We start from the raw sequence: 18,077 nt of genomic DNA on the forward strand, positions 1-18,077 counted from the left end.
CGCTGCCGCATTGCATCCATATCGTAACATAGCCCCCATCCCACCCCCCAGAAATCTAAAACAAAAAGATCAAAACTAGTTCCCAGAGTGCAGCATGGCTCACTTGCTGGAGTAATTTGGAGAGATCTTCTTTTTAATGACACGTTTCTTCTCCGTCTGTTGCTCAGCCTGCGCTGTCCAGCGGGTGTTGAAGAATCCTTTTAGCCTTATTTAGCTTCTTCTCTTTCACTGCAATACTTCAGTTGCAAGACAGTGAAAAGAAAGGCTGCCATGGCAATTGCCGATCGATACATGAAACATTTAAAAAATCGTGTGGGAAAACCATCTGAAACAAAGCACAGTTGTTTTTAAGGCATACGCTGCAAAGTTCATCTATCAAAGTAAAGGCCTTTCAGAAAAGGGACATTTGTGCTATTATTTTCACTGACACAAATCACGAAGCCCAGAGACACTGCTTTGCACTCTGGTGATGCTCCAGGAACAGTCAATGTCTGTGTGTCACACACAAACTGCAAGAGGAATGTTGTCCCTTCCCTCAAAGGACCTGGGTTCCTGCTTGGGCCATTTATTAGTTTAAAAAGACAGCTGTGCTGCTTTTTGAAGATTGCAACATGGTGTGAGATCCATAAAATTCACCAAGGCGGTTAATACAATAAGATTACCTGGAGTCCAGTGTCCAGTTCTGGGCGCCACAATTTAAGAAGGATGCTGACAAGCTGGAAGTGAAGCACGTGAACGTAAGCAGGTACAGTACTCACTTGGCGTTAATAAGGATCAGGCAGACGCAGCAATGGAAAATGAGAAGGTGAAGTTTATTGCCAGGCAATAAGGACCCAGTTTGGAATCTCTTCCAAAAGAGACCCCGATTGACAGAAATCCAGAGGTCTTTATACCTGAGCAGATCACAGCAAATCATAGATCATGAGACAACCATGAGGGACTCACGATATTGCCAGCGAAAATTAGCCAATTAGCGAGCTTCTTGCCATGCTTCCAGCTCCTGGTCAAGCACTGGTCAAGCACGGAGTTCTAGTTCTGCTTTCCGCTGCTTGCAGTGACGCTTAGTCTAACCTTTCCCCCAGTTATGACAGGACAGGGAGTTTTGGAGAATTTGTGGTTTTGCTCTTCCTGTTCTGTGGATTAATTTAGCCTGTATCTGAGGGGATTTTGTACCAGTATCTCTGATTCACGTCTTCCCCTTGTCCAGGGTACACGGATGTTTGTAGGGGAAAGGTCGGCTCCTAATTTTGCTGTTCCAAGCAGTTTGCAGTTAGCTAAGGCACAGCTTCCCTTTGATTCAAAATGGATTATACAATACTGTAAGCCCTGATTATGTGTGAGCATATATGAATATATTGATTACTGATAACTGATTATATGAATTGCATAAGGGTAGCCCTTCTTCCTTGCGACCAAGAAGATCAGGGGTCTGGAAAAACCAAGCCTGATGAGGAATGGTTGAAGGAGCTGGGTATGTTTAGCCTGGGAAAGAGGATATATGATACAGTAGCAAGCTTGCTTTCTCCTGCTCTGGAGGGTAGGACTCGAACCCATGGCTTTAAGGAGATTCGGACTAAGCATTTGGAAGAACTTTCTGAGGGTAAGAGCTGTCCCACAGTGGAACAGTCTCCCTTGGAAGGTGGTGGACTTTCCTTCATTGAAGGTTTTAAAGCAGAGGTTGGCTGGCCATCTGTCAGGGATTTTCCATCTGTGATGCCTTCATTGCAGGGGGTTGGACTAGATGGCCCTTGGAGGTCCCTCCTGATTCTACAACTCTAGGACAGCATGAGGTGGTAGCCGTAACTTCATTTTTAAAAATTTCTTCTGGAATGTTTTACTTGTTGTCATAAACCGCTTTGTAGGCATGTTTGCCTGAAAAGTGTTATACAGATAGGATAATAATAATACAGTGGTACCGCGGGTTAAGAACTTAATTCATTCCGGAGGTCCGTTCTTAACCTGAAATTGTTCTTAACCTGAAGCACCACTTTAGCTAATGGGCCTCCCGCTGCTGCCACGCCGCCGGAGGACGATTTCTGTTCTCATCCTGAAGCAAAGTTCTTAACCCGAGGTACTATTTCTGGGTTAGCGGAGTCTGTAACCTGAAGCGTATGTAACCCGAGGTACCACTGTAATATTAATATTAATATTTTATTATTTATACCCCGCCCATCTGGCTGGTTTTCCCCAGCGACTCTGGGCGGCTTCCAACAGCATATTAAAAACAATACAGCGTCAGAAATTAAAAACTTCCCTAAACAGGGCCGCCTTCAGTTGTCTTTTAAAAGTAAAATGGTTGTTTATTGCCTTGACATCTGGTGGGGGGGCTGCTTCAGGTATACAGGACCGAGGCCATTTAGGGCTTTCAAGGTCAGCACCAACACCTTAAATTGTGATCGGAAACGTACTGGGAGCCAATGTAGGTCTTTCAGGACCGGTGTTATATGGTCTCGGCGGCCGCTCCCAGTCCCCAGTCTAGCTGCCGCATTTTGGATTAGTTGTAGTTTCTGGGTCACCTTCAAAAGTAGCCCCACATAGAGCGCATTGCAGTAGTCCAACCGGGAGATAACCAGAGCATGCACCACTCTGGCGAGACAGTCTGTGGGCAGGGAGGGTCTCAGCCTGCGTACCAGATGGAGCTGATAAAGAAATAGATGTTGTTTATTTCTGCTGAAGGTCCCAGGTTCAGTCCCATGGGACTTGTGGCGGTTGGGCTGGGGAAGAACCCTGCCTGAAATCCCAGAGAGCTGCTGCCAGTCAGTGTAGACAGTATTAAGCCAGATGGACCAAGGTCCTGCTGGTTCGATCCTGAACAATCTCCCCCTCCCTCTACCCCCAGCATGGCAGCATCACTGTGCTGGTCCCGGGGGGTTACCGTACGGCATGGTCCGAGTCCAGTCTGAGGTCAAGGGTGTGTTGTGGAGGCTGTCCATCAAGGCTGAAGCGGGGTCCAACAATGTTGCTCCCGCAACCTGAGACTGGGCTGGCTGGCTTTTATCTGCCCTGCGGCATAGGGCAGCCCCAGTCCACAGGTGACTCACCTCTCCTGGCTTGGAGGTGAGCACTCCTCCTGGGGGAACTTCGTTCCCTCCACCTCTCTGCCCTGAGCCTCTGCAGCTCAGGAGAGGCTGGAGGGTTACTGGACCCAGAGACAGCCTCCGCTTCCTCTGACGGGGCTGAGAGAGGCACACCTGCAGGCAATGGGTCCTCCATCACCTCAGGAGCCAGAGCAGACTCAGCTGGTGCCTGCACCTGAGGACCCAGCACAGGTGAGGACCCTTCAGCTCATGCCCCAGCCCCGGCTCAGCTGGTTCTGGAGGCAGGGACTCCTGTGCAGGCTGGGATTCCTCAGGTTCAGCCTCTGAATCCAATTCCCAGGCTATCACAGTCACATCCGCTGCCTCCTTCCCACCCGACCTCCAATGCTCGGCTTCACTGCTCCCCTGCCGCAAAGTGCCTGTCTCCATGGCCAAATTAAGCACAGCTTCATTACGGACATTACTATTACAGGCAGAGAGCGAGCAATTTGCAGGCGCTGCTCTGCCTGGAGGGAGACTGCCGAACCCTTCATTTGTCTGGAAGGGGTGATTTAGACAAATCAGGGCCTTGAAGATCGGGAACAGCTGAGGCGGAACAAAACAGAGGGCATGTTTCTGTGGCACCAGGACGTCAAATCACTCAGCGGCGACTGCATTATTTCCGATATTAGCTAAAGATAATAGCTCTGCGTCCCACTCAACTGTCATGAATTGCGCTTACTGGCTTCAGAATGCCTCTCTGCCTCCTTGCCTCCAGCAGGCCTGGAGTTGTGGGGTTGGGGACCCCATCTGCCCACAGCTATGGTGCAGCGATGTGCATCACCCATGGGCATACACAAGGGATGCCGGTGGCGCTGTGGTCTAAACCACTGAGCCTCTTGGGCTTGCCGATTGGAAGGTCAGCGGTTTGAATCCCCACGACGGGGTAAGCTCCCGTTGCTCTCTCCCAGCTCCTGCCAACCTACCAGTTCGAAAGCACACCAGTGCAAGTAGATAAATAGGTACTGCTGTGGCGGGAAGATAAATGGCGTTACCATGAGCTCTGGCTTCCATCATGGTGTCCCGTTGCGCCAGAAGCGGTTTAGTCCTGCTGCCCACATGACCCAGAAAGCTGTCTGCAGAAAAACGCCGGCTCCCTCGGCCTGAAAACAAGATGAGCGCCACAACCCCAGAGTCGCCTTTGACTGGACTTAACTGTCCAGAGGTAACAGTCAAAATCTTCTTTTAAAGCCATCTAAGTTGGTGGTGCTGTGGGTTAAACCACAGGGCCTAGGGCTTGCCGATCGGAAGTGTGGTGGTTTGAATCCCTGCAACGGGGTGAGCTCCTGTTGCTCGGTCCCAGCTCCTGCCAACCTAGCAGTCTGGAAAAACACCAGTGCAAGTAGATAAGAAGGACACTGACAAACTGGAACGTGTCCAGAGGAGGGCAACCAAAATGGTCAAAGGCCTGGAAACGATGCCTTACGAGGAACAGCTAAGGGAGCTGGGCATGTTTAGCCTGGAGAAGAGGAGGTTAAGGGGTGATATGATAGCCATGTTCAAATATATAAAAGGATGTCACATAGAGGAGGGAGAAAGGTTGTTTTCTGCTGCTCCAGAGAAGCAGACACGGAGCAATGGATCCAAACTACAAGAAAGAAGATTCCACATAAACATTAGGAAGAACTTCCTGACAGTAAGAGCTGTTTGACAGTGGAATTTGCTGCCAAGGAGTGTGGTGGAGTCTCCTACTTTGGAGGTCTTTAAGCAGAGGCTTGACAACCATATGTCAGGAGTGCTCTGATGGTGTTTCCTGCTTGGCAGGGGGTTGGACTCGATGGCCCTTGTGGTCTCTTCCAACTCTATGATTCTATGATTCTATGATTCTATGATTCTAAGTAGGTCCCACTGTGACGGAAAGAACTTCCTGACAGTAAGAGCTATTTCAAAGTGGAATAGGTTGTGGACTCCCCTTCTTTGGAGGTTTTTAAGCAGAGGTTGCCATGGGTACTTTAGCTGAGATCCCTGCATTGCAGGGGGTTGGACTAGATGGCCCCTTGGGGTTCCGTTCAATGTTACAATTCTGCAATTCCATGTCACAGAGATGGCATTGCTTCTGGGGCGCCTAGCATCTTCTGGCCACACCCTGGACCAGGCATAGGCAAGCTCAGCCCTTCAGATGTTTTTTGGGACTACAATTCCCATCATCCCTGACCACTGGTCCTGATAGCTAGGGATCATGGGAGTTGTAGTCCCAAAACATCTGGAGGGCCAAGTTTGCCTATGCTTGCCCTGGACCATTAGGATTGTAGAATTGTGCAGTTGGAAGGGACCTCTGTTTAGGGAAGTTTTTAATGTTTGAAGTTTTATTCTGTTTTTAGTGTTCCATTGGGAGCCGCCCAGAGTGGCTAGCAAAACCCAGCCAGATGTGCGGGGTATTCTTATTCTTATTACCTCAAGTGTCATCCAGTCCAACCCCCGGCAATTCCCAAATTTGTTCTGGGGGAAATGATTTTCATCTGCAGTAGAAAACAATGCAATCGAATAAGAAGAGAGGGAGCTAGAACAGCCAGTCCGCCAAGAGAACAGCCACACCAGCCCATTCAGCTAAGCCCCCCTGAAGAGGATTTAATTGTGAGGCTCCTCAGTGGTGAAGACATTGGGAGACAATTAGCAGCAAAATAGTATTAATCTGTTCCGGGAGGTTGCAAGACGCTGGCTATCTGGGGCATGGGGTGGGGTGGAGGCACGCAGGAAGTTGGGTTTTTATTCCGGAAAGCTGTGCCAACAGTGCCTGGGTACTGTGGCCTGTCGCCTGCCCTCCACAACCCCCCTCTTCTCTCGGCGCTAATGGCCTGGCGTCTCCTGGGCGCCTTTGCCAGCCTCTCTGACACACTTAATAGGCTCAAGCGGATGTCCAAATCAGAGTTAATTGGAGCCAGAAGCAGCGCTGTTTCATCTTGGGAAAAGCAGCCAGCTCCTTTTTCGGGCGCCCGAGCTTCATGTGGGTCTCGGATTCTGACGAGGCACTGCAAATCCTCCATTGGGTTCTGCGTGACGACAGCCTTATGCTTTTATTTCTATAGGAAGATAGGGCTCTGCTGATGTTCTGGTGCTAAGCTGTACTGGGTTTTATTCACTGAAACCAGCACCATGAACTTAGCCCAGTAGCTAATTGATAGTCGCTGTGACTTATTCTGCAATGGCTTAACACGGCATAACAATCTGTGCTCTTTAACCCTCAGGAAAGAGTATATGTCTACCTCCTGGACGGGGAAACCCGGCTGACGTGCAACGACCCACCCCATGAGTTGCCACAGGAGGGAAAGCTTGGGTAAGCTATATCATCTCTATGTGGGGGGTGGGTTTCATATAAAGAGATCGCAGTGTAACACAAGCATTACCATCTTCTGCAAGAGTTGTGCTATAACGGAGAATGTGATACTGATTTTATTAGTCGAGAAAGAGAGCGTATCGGCTGTAACGTTCTCATTATTTTCCCATCTTTTAATATACTACAAATGTAGTCCTAGTGGTGCAGCAATGAAACCGCTAGCATATGGGCAAAGTTAGTTGGCTCTGTTGGGACGCGGGTGATGCTGTGGGTTAAACCACAAAGCCAAGGACTTGCTGATCAGAAGGTCGGCGGTTTGAATCCCCACGACGGGGTGAGCTCCCGTTGCTCGGTCCCTGCTCCTGCCAACCTAGCGGTTCGAGAACACGTCAAAGTGCAAGTAGATAAATAGGTACTGCTCCGGCGGGAAGGTAAACGGCGTTTCCGTGCGCTGCTCTGGTTTGCCAGAAGCGGCTTAGTCATGCTGGCCACATCACCCGGAAGCTGTACGCCGGCTCCCTTGGCCAGTAAAGCGAGATGAGCGCCGCAACCCCAGAGTAGGTCATGACTGGACCTAACAGTCAGGGGCCCCTTTACCTTTACCTTTAAGCTGGCTCTGGTATGGTTTCAAAGTGGAGGGGGGGACAGCGTGTTGAGATCCCTGCATTGCAGGGGGTTGGACTAGATGACCTGTGGGGTCCTTCCAACACTACAATTCTATGATTCTATGATTGCACTCTAATACAAAAAAATATCCCCAACAACTTCAGCCCATTTGCTGCCTTCTTTCCTCTCGGTCTTAACGTGAACATGCCAGTCTCATCACTCTCAAATTTCCTTTCACAAAGCCTTTTGCTTTTCACAAGCTCACTCAGCCACAGCTGTGTCAGTCAAATTCACAACAGCTAATTTCCTGGTGGTGGTTTCTGATTGTACCTTTTATTTATTTGTTTTTATTTAATTTTTACAAATTGGGATTGCAGGGTGGTTGCCACAGACTACGCACTTCTGATCTCCAGGTCAGGAAAGGGCATTTTTCTTGAAGGCTATGCATGCCGAGCAGAGAGAATTCTCCATATTGACTGGAGAATGTACAATAGCCGAACACGGTGCAGGTGTTTGCGTGGCGTCACAGGTGCTAGCCAATTGGCGTCCTTCACAGCTGGGTCTTGCAGCGGATTTGAAGAACCTGTTTATTTTTAGCTTGACCCTGGTGAGGGAAAAAATTAAATGCGCACTGAAGGGAGTGGTGGTTCCAAACCTGCTCCTCCGCTGTAACTGTTAAATCTGTTTTTGTCCAAACGTTATTGAGAGTCTTTATTATTTTTATTAAAAATAAGAGGCTTTGTGTTTCTGCTGGAAAGAGGAAAGGATGCAAAGCTGCCCATAATGATTCCAAATCACCCTGCTTTATCTGCGGCCGCCTGTCTATCACCTGCAAATCAACTTGCCACCGTCAACAAACCAGTTACGGGGAAGGCGATTGCTCTCCCTCTGCAAAAATAACTTGTTATCTGAGTTACGATTCACTCGACTGCGGCATGTTCTCCTGGTCCCATCTGGACCTATAAAGTGCATCCACTTCAGTGACCTCACAGAGATAGATAGATGCACATAAAGCCACTCTCGCTGTGTGCATACAAGATACGGAGCTTTATAACCCTTCGCTAAAGCCTGCCAAGAACAGGCCAAGGGTCTGTTCAACCCAAGCACTTCTTGGTCAAAGCCACTGCAGGTTGAGGGCAGCCTTCTCAGGTAGCTATTGATTTCATTTACTTATTTTACTAATACCCTACCTTTCCTCCAAGGGATGCGGGTGGCGCTGTGGTCTAAACTACTGAGCCTAGGGCTTGGCGATCAGAAGGCCGGCAGTTCGAATCCCCGCGACAGGGTGAGCTCCTGTTGCTCGGTCCCTGCTCCTGCCCACCTAGCAGTTTGAAAGCACGTCAAGTGCAAGTAGATAAGTAGGTACCGCTCCAGCGGGAAGGTAAACGGCATTTCTGTGCGCTGCTCTGGTTCACCAGAAGTGGGTTAGTCATGCTGGCCACATGACCCGGGAAAAAATGTCTGCGTACAAACATCGGCTCTCTTGGCCAGTACAGTGAGATGAGCAACGCAACCCCAGAGTCGTTCGCAACTGGACTTAACTGTCAGGGGTCCTTTACCTTTCCTCCAAGGAGTCAAGGGGGCATGCACAGTTTTCGTGTTCCCCATTTCCCCCTCACAACAACCCTGCGAGGTAGGCCAGGGGTCTGCAACCTTTAAGACAAAAAGAGCCACTTGGACCCGTTTCCGAAGGAAAAAAAACTGGGAGCCGCAAAACTCGTCATTATAAAAATAACTTTTTGGTCACTTTTTTATTATTTCTTTGTTTGACCCCTCAGAATTACTCCTCCTCATAGAAATAAACGTTAAATTAACAAGTTACCTTTTTGTGTGTGTGTGTTCTTCACTCCCCTTCAAAACAGTGACCAGCGTATATGCCCCCTTTCAATGCAGTGACCAGCGTACATGCCCCTTACAATGTAGCGGGCAGGCGGGAAGGTGACGTCGGGACGGTGCGTGACTAACGCACGCACGGCCCCCATGCGACGTCACAGCCAGTACAGCGCCCGCCACAGTGGGGAGTGTCGGGGCGCACAATGCGCCTCCTCCCCTCGCTAGTATCTGCCCCAGAGCCGCGGCAAAGGTGTAAAAGAGCCACATGCGGCTCCGGAGCCGCGGGTTGCAGACCCCTGAGGTAGGCTAAGCTGAGAGGCAGCCACTGTGACCTAAGGTCACCCAGTGCGATTCAAGCAAAAGAGTGGAGATTTGAACCCAGGTCTCCCAGGCCTTAGACTGACACTTTTAACTATTGCACCACCACTGAGACCAGAAAGCAAGAAGAACTGATGGATGGATGGATGGATGGATGGATGGATGGATGGATGGATGGATTGATTATATTTCTATGCCGCTTTTCATTCAGATGATTCCCAAAGCGCCTTATAATTGCTTAGTTGGTTAGAGTGTGATTATGACATATTCCCGCATTGCAGGGAATTGGATTAGATGGTTTTCTTCCAACTCTTGTGATTCTAGGAGAAATAACAGGTAGAACATAATAGGGCATCACAAATCATATAGAATAATTAACAAATCACCGGTAAAACAATTGCAATCTATAAGCCGCTGCAAAAAAAGCAACAACTAAAAAATGAGCTAAATGTCACAATTAAAGCAAGAGTCTTATTATATGATCAGTGGCGTAGCGTGGGTTGTCAGCACCCGGGGCAAGGCAAGTAATTTGCGCCCCCTAACCCGTGGAATTGCGCCCCCTAACCCGTGGATTTGTGCCCCCTAACCCTAACCCCCAGATGTTGCGCCCGGTGCGGCCGGCCCCCCCTGCACCCCACACGCTACGCCACTGTATATGATTAACAAATCAAGACTGCATTTACGATCGCCGAAACAATAATTAAAAGCATTAGCAAAATAGCAACCAAAAGACCATACTCTCCACACCCCCGAGACTCAAAATCTTTTATTCTATTTCACTCATTAAACTACATATACAGCTACTGCCCGCTCAGCTGCCCTGCTCTATTGCACTGACTGTGGGACTAGGACAGAAAGGAGAAATCTAAGAGCTGAAATCTCCCCGAGGAGGTTTAGAGAACGCTTTCCCAGAGCAGTGGCACCCTGGCACCTCCCACCAGCGCCAGCATCCTGTAGCGCTGCATGAACTACAGCTCCTAAATGACCAGAGGCAGCTGTTCTGCTTCTCCCTCCTAAGTGCCAGCCCTTTTTGGTGCGCTTGCGGCTACTCGGCTGCAACCCGACAGCCAGTCTGGGAGAGGTGCCAGTTGCCAGCGGCAGATTAATGCCCTCCCCAGGCTGTTTACAGCCCCTGGCTGTTATCTACTGCAAACAAGTCAGCGGCAGGCAGACAAATCGTTTTCCGTGGATATTGCTCTGCTGCCTCAGAGTGCCAGAGGATAAGACGGCCTCCGTCGGCCAGGAGTCAGCCTGCCCACACCCAGCCCCTTTGCAGCTCTCGGACTGGCACACTGGGCTCTGGGAGGCTCTCGTGAGATCGTAGAATTATAGAATTGTAGAGTTGCAAAGGGACCCCCGAGGGTCATCCAGTCCAGCCCCCTGCAAGGCAGGGATCTCAGCTGAAGCATCTGTGACAGGTGGCCATCCAACCTCTGCTTAAAAACATCCAGGGAATCCCTTGAGATCTCGGCTGGTCCTGTGAGATGTTGTGAGAGCCTTCCAGAGCCTCTTAAGCAAGGAGGAGAACTTAAAAGCTCTCTGCCTTGCATAGGGTGGGAGACCTTTCCAGTGCAGCAGATTAAGAAAGGTAAGGTTGATTGGATGGGGCGGTTCCAAGGGGGTGCTTCAAGGATGTAAGCCCCACGCCAGTTGCAAATCGACCGTATAAACAGACAAGCAGTGCTCAACTTAGAGCAGGGGTCGGCAAGGTTCCCCCATAAGGCTTGGTTTCCTAAGACTTGAGGGAGTCTTATGTTAGAATCACAGAATTGTAGATTTGGAAGGGGTCCCACGGGTCATCCAGCCCAACCCCCTGCAATGTAGGTTAAAATCTGCAGCCCAGCTAAGTCAGATTGCTCCTAGCTGCCCTTGGTCATGAGGGTCCTAGAGCCTCCTTGCCTGGGCAAGCAGAAACTCGCCGCTTGGGGAAGAACTGCTTGATAAGCCGAGCAAACCGATTCCTATAACCACACACTGCCGTGGCAGCAGGATCAAGGAATATGAAGGTTGGCTATGCTGCAGCGCCACCGCTGCATATGGCCGGCAGGTAGTACTGCAACCACCAGCTTCGGAGGGGTCAGATGGTGGAAGGAGCCCACCTGAGTCTCACTGGCCTTATAAAAGCTGACAGTTGCCCTGGCACCTTGGTGCAAGCAGCACCATCTCTCCATCGCAGGATGAGATTCCAGGGCCGCCAGCCCAAACGGGAGCAAACAACTTAGCTGGCTAATGAATTGCTCTTAAAGGAATGGTGAACGGCCATCCCTTGACGGAGGCATTGCACTGGGGCACGGCTGCAGGAGTGATTTTAACAGTCCTTCAGTTGCACAGCCGCTATTCCGGTGGCAAATGTTTGCTTATCAGGACACTTCTTGTGCTTTTATAGCCTTGCACACACGGGAGCTGCCGGAGGTTTATGGCCTACTATTCATTTTAAGGTCTGTTTGCTCATAGGGACTTTCAGCACTTTTTTCCTGGAGATAGCAGATGAGGCTTGGGGGGGGGGCCGAGAGGAGCTCACTTCTTCACCCTTTCTTGGCACCTGGATGAAACTGCTCCCCCCATTTCAGGGACGGCTTCTTTTGCAAAAGACGTTCGAGTCATCTCAGTTAAAATAATCAGGAAGCTGCATTGTACTAAATCAAACCTTTAGACCACTTAGTTCAGAACTGCCTGCTCTGACTGGCAGCATCTGTGCAGGCTTTGGGGGCTTTTCCACTCTACCTGGAGTTGCCACTGGAGGCCGGACTGAGACTATCTGCCTGCAAGGTGGATGCTATCTCGTCCAGCCATGGCCCCTCCTCTGCCCTAGGGAGTTGCCCTCTGTGAGTCAGACCTTTGGTCCACTTAGCTCAGTATTGTCTACACTGACTGGCAGAAGCTCTCACAGAATCATAGATTTGGAAGGGACCACAAGCGTCATCTAGTCCAACCCCCTTCAAGGCAGGAATCTCAGCTAACACATCCATATGTCAGGAGTGCTCTGATGGTGTTTCCTGCTTGGCAGGGGGTTGGACTCGATGGCCCTTGTGGTCTCTTCCAACTCTATGATTCTATGATTCTATGATTCTAGATCCTTTCCACATGTACTGCTAGTAAGCCAGGTGCCCCCCGTCCTATATTTGTGCAGCTGGTTCTTCCTGCCTAAATGCCTTCAGGGTTTTGGACCTGGGACTTTCCCAGCCCTACATAGAAAATTCATTTGGGACTGAACCTGGGAGCTTCTGAAGAAGAGTTTGGATTTGATATCCCGCTTTATCACTACCCTAAGGAGTCTCAAAGCAGTTCACAATCTCCTTTCCCTTCCTCCCCCACAACAAACACTCTGTGGGGTGAGTGGGGCTGAGAGGCTTCAGAGAAGTGTGACTAGGCCAAGGTCACCCAGCAGCTGCAGGTGGAGGAGCGGAGACACGAACCCGGTTCCCCAGATTATGAGACTACCGCTCTTAACCACTACACCACACTGGCTCCCTTGGGAAGGGAGAAATAATACCACGTGTACAAAGCGCATGCAAACTTCCCTGGGATTCAGACAACCAACTGCCCACCCATTTCTTTAAAAGTCTTTTTTAAAAAAAAGAAAAAAAAAAGAAAAGAAAAGAGGAAAAATAAACGCCCTCAGCCCTCTTGCCTAAGGCCAGCCAAATCTCCGAAACCCTGAAATCTCAGTGAGATGTGACTGCCTCCCAATTTCATGGGCTGTCTTTGTCACCTCCCCATCACCCTGCAAAATAAAACCTAGACCAGAAGATGCAGCCAAGCTCTAAAAAGTCCAACGGTGTCAATAGACTTGGACTACTGCAATGCGCTCTACGTGGGGCTACATTTGAAGGTGACCCGGAAACTGCAATTAATCCAGAATGCGGCAGCTAGACTGGTGACTGGGAGTGGCCGCTGGGACCACATAACACCGGTTCTGAGAGATCTGCATTGGCTCCCAGTACGTTTCCGAGCACGATTCAAAGTGTTGGTGCTGACCTTTAAAGACCTAAATGGCCTCGGTCCAGTATACCTGAAGGAGCGTCTCCATCCCCATCGTTCAGCCCGGACACTGAGATCCAGCACCGAGGGCCTTCTGGCGGTTCCCTCACTGCGAGAAGTAAGGTTACAGGGAACCAGGCAGAGGGCCTTCTCGGTAGTGGCGCCTGCCCTGTGGAACGCCCTCCCAGCAGATGTCAAAGCAATAAAAAACTATTTTACTTTTAAAAGTCATCTGAAGGCAGCCCTCTTTAGGGAAGTTTTTAATGTTTGATGCTGTACTGTTTTTAATATTCAGTTGGAAGCCGCCCAGAGTGGCTGGGGAAACCCAGCCAGATGGGCGGGGTATAAATAATAAATTATTATTATTATTATTATTATTATTATTATTATTATTATTATTATTATTATTATTATAGCTCACAGCCACCAAGTCCTCTAATGGCAGGGGTGATCTTTCCCCAGGAATCAAAAGGGCCAAAATGGGGCTCACGCCACTCTCTTCCCCCTTCCCTGTGTTATAAAGAGGTTAAGGCCACCACTAATCTCTCCGAATAGAGGGAGAAGGGCAGGACCAGCAGGGAGGCCCCACTCCTCGCTCGCTTGTTCGCCTGGGGGGTAATCGCTGCTCACCGTGGGCGATCAGGAAAGCGACGAATTACCCCTCCGCCAAACGGCAGGGCCCATTTCTGTGCAGCATGGCAATAAGCGCATATTGGGAATAATAATAGCAACAAATTAGAGACCGAGAGAGAGAGGGAGAGATTTGATTTGTTTCTGTCACTTTTGCAGAGAGGGAGAGGCGGAGGAAAACCTGTCTCTGAAGCGCTGTCAAGAGAAGCATGTTGCGCTTCAGATTGACACACAGGGGGCAGGCATGTAGGCAGCGAAGTACAATAGGCAATCCAACATGTGGGATGGCAGTGCTACCCCAGGAGGCGAGAAAACGCAAGTATACAGCGCGATCATTTTTGTTCAACTTCCAAAGGGTGTGTGTGTGTGTGTGTGTGTGTGTGTGTGTGTTTATGATTTGCATTCTTTTAAAAACCGACGGAGATGATTCATGCCATCCCCGCCTATGCCAGCAAGGCATATTTCATCTCGTTTAGCTGCGTGGCGAGCCGCTGTTAATTGCATCCACGAAACACATCAAACGGAACCGGAGATAAATTGGAAATGGAGACTGACATGAAAAGGAAGACAGCCAGATCTATGCCTCTATATCACACGTGCACCTTCCTTCCACGCCCTCAAGGTTGTTGGCCGTGGGTTTATTTTGTCACCTTCGAAACACACTTTGTGGGCGCCTGCAGTGTAGGCTTTCCTTTCATCTCCTGGAAAAATCCTGGGGGCGCCATCCTGCCTGGCAGAAGCAGACGGGCAGGAAAAGCTCCGTCCGCACAGAATTGAACTGTGGAACTCACTCCCACTGGAGGAAGTGATGAGTATCAACCTAGAAGGCTTTAAGCCAAGGTTGGATGGCCATCCGTCAGGGATGCTTCCTGCGTTGCAGGGGGTTAGGGCTAGATGACCCTTGCGGTCCCCTTGTTAGCATTTCACTCCTCCGTTGCTGGATGTGTGATTGTTACATCACATGTCTGTGTTGACTTTCCAGGCTTGGGAAGTGTGAGAACGGAAGTCAGTCCTATCTCTCTAACTATTAATTTGAGGTGCTGACTACAGATGAGATTTGTGTGCTAATTTAGTGTAGTCAACTGGAACTCTAGCAAAACGGGAAAACCCTATACAGTGGTGCCCCGCAAGACGAATGCCTCGCAAGACGGAAAACTCGCTAGATGAAAGAGTTTTCCGTTTTGGAGGTGCTTCGCAAAACGAACCTCCTATGGGCTTGCTTTGCAAGACGAAAATGTCTTGCGAGTTCCTGCAGGTTTTTTTTTCCTCCCCCCCCTTTTTCTAAGCCGCTAAGCCGCTTATCAGCTGATCCGATAAGCCGATAAGCCGATTAAAAGCCGCTAAAAGCCGCTAATAGCGCTAATCTGTCAATGGGCATGCTTCGCAAGACGAAAAAACCGCTAGACGAAGAGAATCACAGAACGGATTCTTTTCGTCTTGCGAGGCACCACTGTAGTGGTGGTTTAAACTACCCTAACCTTTGAGCAGTGAGAGAATCCAGGGTTCCCAGACCCTTCCTCAGGGTTCATCTTCCTTGAAATAAAGATCAGTGGTGCCTTTAGGATACGTGCTTGTTATTTGCAACCTAAGTATAGTACCTCAGGTTAAATATCGTACCTCGGGTTAAGAACTTTGCTTCAGGATGAGAACAGAAATCACATGGTAGTGGCACAATGGCAGCAGGAGGCCCCATTAGCTAAAGTGGTACCTCAGGTTAAGAACAGTTTCAGGTTAAGAACGGAACTCCGGAACGAATTAAGTTCTTAACCCGAGGTACCACTGTACATTAAAACAGTCATTAAAGAGGGCTGCCTTCAGATGTCTTCTAAACGTCAGATAGTTGATTCTTTCCTTGACATCTGATGGGAGGATGTTCCACAGGGCTGGCACCACCACCGAGAAGACCCTCTGCCTGGTTCCCTGTAACCTCACTTCTCGCAGGGAGGGAACCGCCAGAAGGCCCTTGGAGCTGGACCTCAGTGTCTGGGCTGAACGATGGGGGTGGAGACGCTCCTTCAGGTCTACTGGACTTTAAAGGTCAACACCAACACTTTGAATTGTGCTTGGAAACATACTGGGAGCCAATGTAGGTCTTTCAGGAGCAGTGTTATGTGGTCTCGGCAGCCGCTCCCAGTCACCAGTCTAGTATCTTCTCTTAGAGTCTAACCCTCCCCGGGTACAAGACTCCAAGAATGACAAGGGGCTTAGGGCATCATCCAGACTGAACCCCGCCCACCTCCCAAAAAACTGATAACATCATTAAAAAAAAAAAACTTTTCCTATCATCACCCAATGAAAAACTGGTGAAGCTGGCGACACAGCCCGGGTTCAAGAGAGTTTGCTCTGTGCTCATCCAATGCCATCTGCAGTTAAATGCCAGCCCCCCTTCTGCAACTTTGCTGAAGTGGAGCAGTGAAAAAACAAACTGGCAGGGAAGAAAAATGCAGCAAACCGCTTTCTCTAATCTCTTAATTGCAATCTTTCTTTTTTTTAAGGTTGCTGTTTCTCCGTTCTTTGCAAAAGGTGTGATTTGCAAGCCGCCACGGTGCTTTGGGAAGATTTCATTAGCACGGCGGGTTTGCACATTTAACCCAGCTCCCCGGGACTCCCGGAGTTTGCAATTGCTGCTTGAAAGGTTTCAGATCTTTCGACAAAGGAGCATTTAGGAACTGCAGGTCCTCCATAGCAGTGGGATGCTTTCGGGCGTTTGCTTGAGACTGTCTCGCTGCAGATCCATTGACGGCCAGAAAAACCAAATGAGATCTGGGAATCTGTTGAGCTCGGCTCCTTGTCAAGGAATTTGCTGGGCCCTGAGATGGGATCCTCTCCCTGCCCCACATAACTCCTGCCCCCTCCAGAGAGATATCAGCTTGCCTAACACTCACTGGTTTGCTCATTTCTATGTATAGGGTGCCTACATTCTGCATGTGGAAATGGCTTTAGATACCTATTAAAGGTAAAGGTAAAGGGACCCCCTGACCGTTAAGTCCAGTCGCACTCTGGGGTTGCGGTGCTCATCTCGCTCTATAGGCTGAGGGAGCCGGCGTTTGTCCACAGACAGTTTTTCTGGGTCATGTGGCCAGCAGGACTGAGCCGCTTCTGGCAAAACCAGAGCAGCGCACAGAAATGCCGTTTACCTTCCCGCCAGAGCGGTACCTATTTATCTACTTGCACTTTGACGTACTTTGAACTGCTAGGTTGGCAGGCGCTGGGACTGAACAACATGAGCTCACCCTGTCGCGGGGATTCGAACCACCGACCTTTCGGTCCATCAATTACCATATAGCATATATTCAACACACAAAAACAGCGTCAATTTGTTGTTGACAAAGGACAGCTGGACATATAAAGGGCCCCATTACCGTAGTTTAGGGCCTCATCAAACCTAAATCTGGCCTTGTTCGGGGGTGGGGGTGTGGCAAAGACACCTGGGCCCCTAGGAGTTGGCACCCCTTATTGGCAGTTGAAACTGATGGAATATGCAGAATTAGCAAGTTTAACTTGCAAAATCAGAGAGCAAAATGAAATAGATTTCAAGGAGGATTGGAAAATGTTTGTTGGTTATTTTTTTCTAAAAAAAGATATTGTAAACGTGTTGACACGCTAGCAGGTTTGGAGTAAGCCCGGCAGTGAAAGTTCTTTCGTAATAAAGCTGAGAAAAGAAGTTATACAGTACGAGAATTTGGACTGAAATTGAGTATGAAGTAGGGAGTGATCCCTGTATGGGTGGATTGGAAGAATTATGGATGGCAAATTTGTTCAAGATGAAAGGGGAAGCCTTTGGGACATTTGGAACATTGGGACTTAAAAGAAGCAAGAAATATGACTGGGGCTCCCTTGTGGAATATGGAGGATTGGTTGGAAGAAACTTGGATCCCATTGGGAAAGAGCTCCTTCGAGACCCGATGACCAACATAAAGGACTACCAACAAAATCGGCGGAGAGGGTCTGATGGGGACTTGAAGGCCTCGGACGTGAGAAATCCAGGCTAAGGACTGATATTGTGGACATCTTTTGGGGATCGAAACCGGGAAAGAGGGGGGGTGAGAGCTTTTGAATCCAAAAGGAGGAGAATTTTATGATATTTAACTTTAGTGTGTTTAGTAACTAATATTTAAAATTGGGAAATTTGTGGAAGGGAACTTAGGTCGACCTTAGAAAAAGATGTTATGATTACAATTGATGTATAAGTTAAAATTGGTTAATTAAGAAGAATTAAGTTAAAAAAAAGAGGACTATAATAATATTTTGAAGATGAAAGTGAGAACTTGCTGAGCCAACTATTGGAATTAGGATGTATGAAGGGGTGGCGCGGGGAAGTCAGAGATTGTGGTTAAGAAAGCAAGGATTTGAAACTA

At 49.1% G+C, this 18,077-nt stretch overlaps 2 protein-coding genes across 5 annotated transcripts in view; one reads left to right on the forward strand and one right to left on the reverse strand.

The window, feature by feature from the left end:
* The window catches only part of PDE2A (phosphodiesterase 2A), a 393,922-nt gene that overhangs the window by 292,777 nt on the left and 83,068 nt on the right, over positions 1-18,077 (forward strand). For all 3 annotated transcript variants that reach the window (XR_014525169.1, XR_014525170.1, XM_083499374.1), the window contains one exon: positions 6,263-6,351. Coding sequence is in view for 1 of the 3 variants with exons in the window: in XM_083499374.1 (XP_083355500.1) it covers positions 6,263-6,351 (89 nt within the window). In the remaining 2 variants the exon portion in view is untranslated. The remainder of the gene's footprint in view (positions 1-6,262; positions 6,352-18,077) is intronic.
* Positions 1-18,077, reverse strand: part of ARRB1 (arrestin beta 1) — a 558,582-nt gene that overhangs the window by 248,001 nt on the left and 292,504 nt on the right. Inside the window, exon 17 of one of the 2 annotated variants that reach the window (XR_014525197.1) lies at positions 7,025-7,041. The exons of the other annotated variant lie outside the window; for it this stretch is intronic. The gene's annotated coding sequence lies outside the window, so the exon portion shown is untranslated. Of the gene's footprint in view, positions 1-7,024; positions 7,042-18,077 lie in introns of those variants that run through there. 2 annotated transcript variants of the gene reach the window in all.

This window comes from Podarcis liolepis (genome assembly GCF_965112155.1).
Source record: "Podarcis liolepis genome assembly, chromosome: 4".
In the NCBI taxonomy this organism is placed as follows: domain Eukaryota; kingdom Metazoa; phylum Chordata; class Lepidosauria; order Squamata; family Lacertidae; genus Podarcis; species Podarcis liolepis.